The 10,783-nt window shown below is 36.8% G+C and overlaps 1 protein-coding gene across 1 annotated transcript in view; it reads right to left on the bottom strand.

Annotated features, from left to right (window-relative positions):
* LOC140139120 (ubiquitin-conjugating enzyme E2 D4-like) overlaps positions 1 to 8,905 on the bottom strand; it is a 23,293-nt gene extending 14,388 nt beyond the window's left edge. Inside the window, exons 1-2 of the mRNA XM_072160904.1 lie at positions 8,899 to 8,905; positions 7,085 to 7,290 (exon numbers count right to left, since the gene is read on the bottom strand). Of these exons, the coding sequence (XP_072017005.1) occupies positions 7,085 to 7,290; positions 8,899 to 8,905 (213 nt within the window). The remainder of the gene's footprint in view (positions 1 to 7,084; positions 7,291 to 8,898) is intronic.
* Between the last annotated feature and the right edge of the window lie 1,878 nt (positions 8,906 to 10,783).

Genomic DNA, 10,783 nt, shown 5'->3' on the forward strand with positions numbered 1-10,783 from the left:
ATGGATTTTCAAGGCTTGATTTCAGAGGGGCGTAAGTTATAGAAACAGCCATGCAGAAAAGATGAACTCAAGCGTATATACTTGGTGTATCAATCTACATGCACAATGACCACGAATCTATGAAACTGTGACACGTGAGTCATCCTATGTTGCAGGGATAGGGAGGGAGAGGGCGACCATGATAGAGGCTGCCGGGGTGGGGGCAGCCGGTTTTCTGCAATTTTTCTATGGTATTTTATAGATTTTAAATTGTTTATCCTTAGATGATATATGTCGTGAAATAAATCAATGCCGCTATAGGATATAATAGGCCTAGTAGGCCTACCCTGAGTATGCAATATATACAACAATAGCTAAAACAACAATAACAAAACCAACAACCAATATCTAATTTGTAAAAGAAATATTCATAGGCTTATATAGGCCGCGCCTATTTAGATTAGTAGGCCTATGCCTGAATTATACAATAATAAAAAAAAGCGGCAAACTCAATCAATCACTGCAGTCAGAAAGAAAGACGCGAAAATTAAGAAAAAATAGAAAATAATATTAATAGAATTGGACCACACAGGGACTCGAACCCGTACTAGTTGACGAGGTCGTGTTTTTTTACGGAGCGCACATTTGAAAAAACGTCATGGAACGCGTTTTTGATCTTGTGAACATGGTGCGTAAAAACGCTTTAAACGAAGGATTTTCAAATTTATTCAAAACATTTTTGTAAACACACAAAGAAAATATTAAGCTACATCCAATGCACCAAACTTTCACTCGCTGCGATATCTGATTACTGAGAAAACTCTGTTTTAGAGAACAACTATATACGTCTTTTATACGTTTTTTATACGTTTCTTAGTGTAACCTTAAGCAAGTAGTCTATTCCGATCACAAGCCCACTGCTGACAGTCAAATGCGATCACGGAAGAACAAACAACCATGTGATTGGGCAAGAGACAGGAGGACAAAAGTGAGCCTGAAAAAAAGATATAACGGGTGGCATCAATGGAAAACCTGAAAAGGAGTTGTGGGGCAACACGCGCGGTCAAGCTCTTGGGGTGCGGGTTGCCGGCAAACAGTACAAAACAAAAAACAGAAAAAGACAAGACATTTTGGTGGATATTTATTTTGTACTTCCGCATAACATTACCCTTTACTGTACAAACTAATAGTCAGGGCCGTCGCTGACCATTTTCTCAGGGGGGGGGGGAGGGGTGTCGAGACATAAATTTTCCTGGTATGGCCTGATTTACCTTTTGCTGGCACCTGCGCAACACGCCACCACCTGGCTCCTCGGATAGAAGACACCTATCACAAAACTAAGGAACGAAACTTTGATAAATTGCGCGCGCATCTCAATGCTAAAATTCAAAGGGAGATGTACCAGAGACACCGACCCAGGGGGAAAAATATCCAAATTGTCCCGCTGACCTGCTACTAAAAGAACATTGCTGGGACTTCTCGCGTAAAAATTGCAATTTCAATGCTAAAATGAACGCAACGATGACAATTCGTCGTCCGTATTCCATAGTGGCGTATAGTGGGGCGCCGCGAATAAACAACTTTTCGAGAAAATCGGGTTTGAAGAAATGCCAATTTAAAATCGAGTTGTGTAAATCAGACATTCATTATATTTTGTAAATGATGTGAAATTTCTGTAGTAAACTAAATAGATTTTATTGTTATATATTTTTCAAAAGAAATAAATACATACTATTGCTGGCAAACTGAAAATAAAACTATACGTCACTGTGGAAAACAAACAAAACGCAATACCCTAACCTAACGTTACCCGTACGCCACCTCGGTCGCCGTGTAATCCCTATGGCGTTACTTTTCGTCGTTCGTATTCCATAGTGGCGTATAGGTCCGATACGTGTACGCCACTATGACATACGATGTTTTTCATTTTTGCCGATATTTCATAATTATAAAATGTGTATAAAAAGTGGCGTATGGTCGATACGCCACTATGGAATACAAAAAATGTCACTTTGTAACTATACGCCACATTTAATTAATTAATTACTAATTAATTAGCTAATTATGACTGATGAGACTTAGAAAAAATGAAAGAGAACATCATTAAAAACATATAGGCCAATTTTCAAAAAAATGACCAAAAATCACTATAGGCCACTATGGAATACAGCCGACGAATTGTGTCCTAAAATCGTGCTAAAGGAAGATGCATAGGCCTTTACAATTTTAGTTAATTAAGTCCCGGTATTTTGACCCACCTCATGAACTTTATGCTTAACTTATTAGACCTGTATGCCCTACTAGTAGCTCTCATATTTATAATTTACATAATAGAAAGGATGGATTATTATAACTGTAATTTTTGAGACTTTGAGATTTTTGAGACGTGATTGTGTTCAAGTTAGAGATGAAAAAAAAGGAATTTCCAATGGGGCGTCTTGCTGATCAACTAACACTTGGGTTTGCTAAAATAAATGCGCGTGAAGCGCGCGGCAATTTGGCATTTTAATACTAAATATACCAAAATGGGCTTAATTTTGGTTCTAAAATAGACCAAAAGGAAGATGCAAATCGTTAATTTTGTCAAAACATTTCTGCAGAATGAGCAGGGTAGGGGACTGACTTGCCACCCTGCCATATGGCCAATGGCGTAGATTTCTTTTTAACATGGGGATATCAGTCTATGGTACAAATGTGCGTGAAGCGCGCGAAAAAATTAGCATATTTATAAGCAAGACTGGTTAAGAATGATACCCAAAAGTAATAAATTGACGCGAAGCGCGCAAAAATAGGCACTTTTAGGGTTATATGGCCAAATATGAGGTTAATTTAGTCAGAAACCCATATACAGGTGTCAGTGTCAACATATCGGGGGTGATTGTATGGACCATCCCCCTTTCATTATTTTGGGGAATTTATTCCCCATCCCCATGGGATCTACGCCTATGCCCATGGCTAATCTCCATTGGAGCTGATGAAGGGCCAAGTGCAGAGGGGTATTGGGATACGCATAAATTCTGTCGATATTACAAAATCATTCTTTTATTGTCCACATCACCTCAACGCGCCAGGACAACATCATTGTAGGCCTCATATACCGGCCCAATATGGCCTATATTATACGAACTCAATGTAGTTTTTATTCCTCCTCCCCTCCCCCCCTCTCTCTCTCTCTCTCTCTCTCTCTCTCTCTCTCTCTCTCTCTCTCTCTCTCTCTCTCTCTCTCTCTCTCTCTCTCTCTCTCTCTCTCTCTCTCTCTCTCTCTCTCCTCTTTCTTCCCCTTCTTCTCTCTTCCTTTCTTTCTTCTTTTCTTTCTTTTTTCCCCTTTTTTGGGATCGCCAGGGGGGTGTCGCACCCCATACACCCCCATGGCACCGGCCCTGCTAATAATAGTAGGTGTGTCACAGTGGCTGCACAATTATTCTGCCACACTGCGCATGCGAGCATAACATTAAATTAAAAAGCGCGCGCATCAAAGTTGTTCAACTTTGGCACACACCCATGTCGAAAAATAAATTTCCTCATATGTGACACGATTTGGTCCATGGGGGCCGAAGGCGGCAAATTTGAAATTGAGATAAAGGTAAAAATACGGAGTAAAAAGACAAGAAAATACATAAGAAAATAGACGTCAAAGAACTTCCTAACTTTAGAACCAAGTATGCTAGACCTTTGCTGATTTCAGTAAATGATAGCCTATTGTATGTGAAATGTAATATACAATAACATTAACTCAATTTTCAAAAAAGCCTCCTTTGGCCCCCATGGACCAGATCGTGTCACATATTATGTGCTATTTATCCCAATTGTTTGAATTTTTAATATATGTCGGGTGTTTTAAAAATAAATATTGCTTCGTTTAAGAGCAAACACAAAAACGTTTTTAAAACGTTTTAAATAAATTATCCAGGTAACAAAATGTTAATTTAAAGCCAAAGTCATTTGCAAACGAATTTTTATTTTTACTTTTCGGATTTGGCTTTGAGCAATGGTGACGCATACCATGTTTACAGGCACCGTCAAAATGTCAAACTTTGTATTTTTTGTATGATATTTAAGTAATTAACTACAATTTCTTTATTCAACATCATAACAGGTTCATACTTGACAAATGGTTATGATGAATGAAAATACTTTCATTAAATATTGAAAAAAAATTACTCATGCCTAATTTACATAATAATATCATGAATACATATTTAGCTGTATTTAGCTAATTTGCATCATTATTTACTTGTTGTGTATTTGTTGTTATCAATTGAAAGAACTTTGTACACATATGTGTGCAAAAAAACCGTACCCTGATATCATGTACGGTGTTCTATTGGCATCAATGTTGCATATTAATTAGCTAAACTTAGTCATCTTTTCAGCTTTAATTAGTCTGCATATTGGCCGAAATTGCTAAAATAGTATATTTTGTTAATTTATTATAATTATTTAATTATTTGACGAAGTACGGAAAGATAGGCATTTAACCTGTGATACTTAATGAACGCTGCTTTTTCAAGCAAGCGTCCAAATAAACCTTCAAAATCTCGAAATGTGCCAATTTTGTCATTATAGCCATTTGTGGCAGATTTGCATTCCATTTATAAGCATCTTAAAATTGACACTACATCACAATGTATTGACCGATTTCAATTCCGATTTTTGATTTTTGATGCTTTAATAAAGCTCATTCATGTAGAAACAATAAATAACGTGTTTTTGCTGCGCTTATTTTTGAGGTGATATATGCCTACTAATAGGGGGAATTGAGTCTCACTATTCACCCTCTTTGAAAATCAAACACACCCCGTTTGACAAAACACACACACCCCACACCCCCACACACACACCCCAACAAGCAAACAAACAATAACCACAAACAACAATATTGTGTCATTTATTGGGATTGTTGTTGTTTAATATACTTTGAATCGACAACTAATACACCCATCGCTGAGGTTCCGCAAATTATGTTACTGATCAAAAGAGACATTTCATATTTATGTATTTATTTATTTATTTATTTATTTATTTATTTATTTATTTATTTATTTATTTATTTATTTATTTATTTATTTATTTGTAAATAAACAGGGTTGGCATCTTGCGCTTATTTCAGTGCTTAAAATGACACGATAACGGACATCGGTTTAAACGTATATAGAAAACAAAAGATACTTTAGTCCAGAAAACGTCCAGATGGCTTTGGAATTTGTTTAATTGTTTGCTGCAAGGTACATGTATCAGAACAAATGGTTAGGAGGAAGTGTAGACGGAAGTAGGCAAAAGTCGTAGGTAGGCAAAACTATTATTTTATGAATCCTCGTGACCTGAGGAATATTTAAAACATGCAACACTCACAAGTTCTACCTGACTGTATACAGCCCTACCATGACAAAAGGAAGTAATGACCATTTGTTTCAAAATGCATTTTATTGCTTATATTACACCTATATACAAGTATCTTCTCTAAAGTATGTCTCTAAAAAGTTGAAAATCTCATGTTGAATACTTGCTGCCTTAAATTGTACATAGAGAGTATGTCAATCTCTGAAAAAACACGACAAAAGGAAGCAATGGCCAAGTAATTGCCAATTGTTTTGACCATTTTAGGAAAATTAGCCATCATCTTAAAAGAAAGTTTTTGGTATTTGATCAAATTCAAACTAATAAACTTACAAAATAATAATAATAATAATAATCTTAGTATTTTCTTCAATATCAATCAACTCAACAAATTTATGTGTTTGGCCTGTATCTCAGGAGTATAAAATTACAAAAAAAGATCATTACTTCCTGTTGTCATCGTATTGCAGTATATGGATTGCTATTCATTAAATGTAATCCTTGAGAAATGCCTTTAAAACCTTTACACAGGTATAAGTTCAAAATTACTCGGACATGATTTTTACACGAAAATGTTTCCTCTAGCCATAAGGCTGCGATCACATAGAAGTACATACTATTCGGATATACGGTGCAAGTTTTGCAGGTGCACGCGTATAGTTTAAATCGAGCAAGGTAATTCCATTGTACCGGGTCACATAAGAGGGCACTATTCGAAATGGCCGTATACCTGCGTATAGTATAGTATAGTATAATGGGAATCGTGCGTGTTCGATTTTAGTGCCGCGTATACCGTCCTAATTTTAATATAATTCTGCACATTATGACACCTCACTGAATGCAATATGACCTCAATAAATAAACTTACAAGCATTTAATTAGACAAAGTTTCAGTTTTAAAATTGGCAAAATGACCTAAACTCGCCTGATCGAATAGCGTTTAGCTTATAGCGAATACCATATACCATATAGAGACCCTGCATATGACGTATCATCCCGTAAGTATGGCGGACTACTCAAATGCATTCAACAAAGCATGATTGCAATCTACCGTGACAGTTCGTCTCATACACATAACCCTGCATTACGATCAAATAGGTTGATGACAACAAAGAATGCAGTGCCTCTATACAGTGTACTTCTATGTGATCGCAGACTAAGGGTATAAAAGTATAATTCGATTTATCGACGTATTGTTATGGCGGGTGCGATATCCTAACTTTTTACGTCGTCATTGGATTAAGCGTGTGTCCATCCGGAACAAGTTGTTAACAAACAAATATCGCATAATCAGAAATCTTCACAAACAATATGTTTTTTAAAAACCTTTTCAGTTCGACAACGAACTGCGAGTAGCTTGTTTTTCATTTGAAGTGAATATGTAAACGTATGATGCCATATGTCTAGCTTTGAAGCCACGGTTGTGATAAATTATATTCGCTCCATTTAAATAAAAAAAATCTATTTAGGTAGTCGCGGTATAGTAATTGAATAGTTCAATATCCACTGAGTCTCGTTGAGTTATTTTCTGGATTGCTGCAACAAACCAAATTATCTGAGTATTTTTTTTGCACACTGCGAGATACATTAAACCTATGATTTAATTTTAAACAATGTTCATAAATGCGAAAATCAGATGTTCCATGATTATTTATATGTTATTGGTACTCTTTCAAGAAAGGCAAACATCAGGACATTTTAAATAGTGTTAATATCATGCTTGATATACAGGATTTTATCCTCCCAATCCACGGCTCATGATTTTTACGACACTTCCATCTTCCAATCCCACACTATCCAGAGTTGCAGAATCGTCCAAAAGCTTTTCTCCTTGGAAGGTTATATATACTTCGTTTAAATCGACATCTGTTGCTTTTCTGATCTTCTGCTTTAAGTGCCCAACATTTTGGTTGGATCGCATTGATAATGGAGGGGGATCTCTTCCTCCGCAATTCGTGACTTCCACCTGTATATCTGAAATAATAAGGACACCGAAGTTTATGGTAGTCATTTTGTCGACTAATAATAATTAATTCACAGACTTAGTTCCCAATTAAAATTAACCGAAATTTTCATATGGTTTCGCACAGTTATTTCTTTTGTCGTAGTTTTACATTAAAATAAAAATATAAATAAACAAATGAATAAATAATATTAATATGTCAAGTAAATGCAAACAAAAAGACATGTCATTGACACTATTTTATCTTGTCTAAGTTTTACATTGAAATAAATAAATAAACAAACAAATTATTCAAGTAATAACAATTAAAAAGGCATGTCATTGATTCTAAATTCATTAAACAGATACAAAATGCTGAATGCATGAATCAGTGCAATAATAAAACAAAATAATGGGATGGCTTCAAAAGCCTATTTTGCCACAGATAATATAGCAGAGCGAGGAAACTTGCAAACATGTATTGACGTTAGTCAGTGCCTCTTATATGTTACATATTTAGGGTTAGATGTCATTGAGGTGTCTCCGAGACGAAATGCATTCAAAATATATTTTCTGCCACAAACAACATAGCAGAGTATCGCCAATCGCAAACACACATTGGCATGCCAGTGGATCATATATTTGGAGTATGTCTCTAGAACTACGGGGGGGGGGGTGGTTGTACCACCCTAAGATTTTTTATCCGTCATAAAAACGTGTTTACGCCCAAATGACCTGAGCCAATCTTAGATCCATCATTTGAGCTCATTTTAGTGATACTTTTTTGTTTGCCCCAGCACTTTACCTGGGGGTAGAACCGGATATCAAAAATAACCACAGAGAGGAGTTGACAAGGCCCATCATTGATTTCTACAGTAAAATCCGAAATTTTTATTTAGCTCTTTCACTCTTGTCAAAATATTCCAAGAGCTACTGACTTTTTACTTGTTACTTAGGTTGATATAGTCACGTCATTTTATATTTATGAAAAATATGGTGAGAATCTTTTGCCGAATTATGCCTATACTTTTATACATAACCAGCATTTCCCATATTCATATTATGAATCATAGTGACATTATGTAGGGAATGTTTGTATTTGTTTTGGTATCACTAAAACCCATGGCTACAAACTGGTACCAATATAACGTCATATGACGTTTATACTTGAAAATTAAGGGGTTGTGACCCTCCCTCGCCTCCATTCGTAGTTACAAAATATGATTCAGTGTAGCACCGGCTCTGTGCTGTACTCTGATACCTATGATGATGATCCACAATATTCCACCACTTGCTACGCTCGGTGCTCGCTTTGCTCGCTATTCGAAAGGCGTCGCGGTTTGTGGAACGGGGCTAGTTCTAGCTCAGTATAGTTCTAGGGTTAATGGGACACTTTCGGTCCGAGATGAAATACCTTCAAATTATACCTCTTCTGCCACAAAAATATAGCAGAGTGTTTGGTGGTATTCAGTGACTTGGGGTCAAATGTCTTTACGGGGTCACCCCACGACTGTGTTTGTGATCTAATACTTCAATTCTTTCACGATTTTAATGACTTGGATATCCAAATTTCATGGTTAGCGGTTCTTGTTCTCTTAGCTGAGATGAAAATTGCTCCTAAACTGTAAAGACATACTTACCTGCCATACTTGCTTGGACAAAATTTAAAATTCAGGTTTCCAGGAAGTTTTCTCGACTGGTAAGCTGTATGTAATAAAATTAAAAAGCAAATATAAGTAGTGACAAAATTTACGATTTGCATCTTCCTTTTGCTCTATTTTGAACCCAAAATTAAGCCCATTTTGGAACATTTCGTTGGCATTAAAATGTCAAATTGCCGCGCGCTTCGCGCGCATTTATCTCAGGAAGCCCATTGAGTGGATCTGCGAGACAAAAACGCATTTTTTTCATCTTAAACTTGAATATGATAACGAATCTCAAAAATGAGAGTTATAATTCAATCCTTTCTATTATTTTAATTATTGATATGCGTGCTAGGGCAACTCCTCTGATGCTAGGAACAAGTATAAAACCCATGAGCTGGATCAAAATACCGGGACTAAATTAGTCAAATTTGTAAAAGGCCTATGCATCTTACTTATTGTCCTCAATGTTCATTTTAGCATTGAAATTGCAATTCTTTCGCGTGCATGTAATGATCTTTTAGTAACAGATCAGTAGCACGATAAGGACATTTTGCCCCTAGTTCGGTAACTCCGGTACGCCCCCCTTTGAATTTTAGCATTGAAATAGCACCTTTTCGCGGGCTACGAGCGCAATTTATCAACATTTCGTTAACTTTTCCCCGGTAAAAGCCTTGCCGGAAAACATTTTCGCGGGCTACGAGCGCAATTTATCAAAATTTCGTTAACTTTTCCCCGGTAAAGGAATTCTGGGGACAGCTTGGAAAAACTTGAGCTACAATGTGGGGAAGGGTATCTTCTATCCGAAGAGTCAGGGGTGGCAATCATGTTGCGCAGGAAAATGATCTATCGACGGCCCTGGTTCTGGTCAATGCAATTCACATTTTGTACAGCAATAGAGACGATTCAGAATGCGTTCCAATAGATAGGCGTAATGAGGTTGTATATAATGCCGTCATGGTAACCATCGACGCAAACCGTCCAATCGACCCCCCCCCCAAAATGAAAATGAAAATAAAAAAAAAGAAAAAAAAAAAGAAAAATGATCTTTGTTCGCACACATTACTTGCCTGATGATCGCCGTACTTATCTTACATGCGTGACAACGCGCCTGCTAGATTCAGTATAACTGCAAGAGGAAGCTATTTAACTGGACTGTCTTTTACCTATCCCGCATGTTTTCAAAATGTTACAATGAAAGAGAAACATTCAATAAGAAGCATACAATTTAAAAGTAACTCCTTGGATTCGTGGGTAATGGATGAAGCCGAATTTAGCACATAAAGTTTGGGGTTTTAATTTATCAAGTGAAAGTAGGCGCATAAAATGTAAGTGTGGCAAAAATATAGCATACCCATGGCTTGAATATACGCTGATCTAGATTTCTAATAATAATTTTCCTTCGTGGGTTATAGGTTAATGAACGCGTATTACTTGTTGGGGATGATATTAGATAATGCACGCTGATGTTGATACCTCTAATGCACGAGCACCGAAGGGGGAAGGGCATTAGACGCATCAACATCAGCGCAACCCGAGCAACAAGTAATACGCGTTCATTAACCTATTTCATACACGAGAAGAAAAAACACGTGATTTTTGCTGGAAAACAGAACCAAATATAAATGCATCAACCCGCCCAAAAATGAATCAACTTACGCGACGCGAACGCGTGTGTAAGCACTGCGCGTAGTACGCGGAGTGCACAATACAGCATGTCTAAAAAAAATGTGCAAGTGAAAAGCGCCCTTTATGGCAATTAAGAAATACCGTTGCACTACAAATATTACTGTATCCAAATGCTTGTTAAATTACTCGCGCATGCTCCAGCCGCTTGACCAATCACAGTCGACTCATCGAGTTTCTGCCGATGTTTGCCGAA

The sequence above is a fragment of the Amphiura filiformis genome, chromosome 2 (assembly GCF_039555335.1).
Source record: "Amphiura filiformis chromosome 2, Afil_fr2py, whole genome shotgun sequence".
In the NCBI taxonomy this organism is placed as follows: domain Eukaryota; kingdom Metazoa; phylum Echinodermata; class Ophiuroidea; order Amphilepidida; family Amphiuridae; genus Amphiura; species Amphiura filiformis.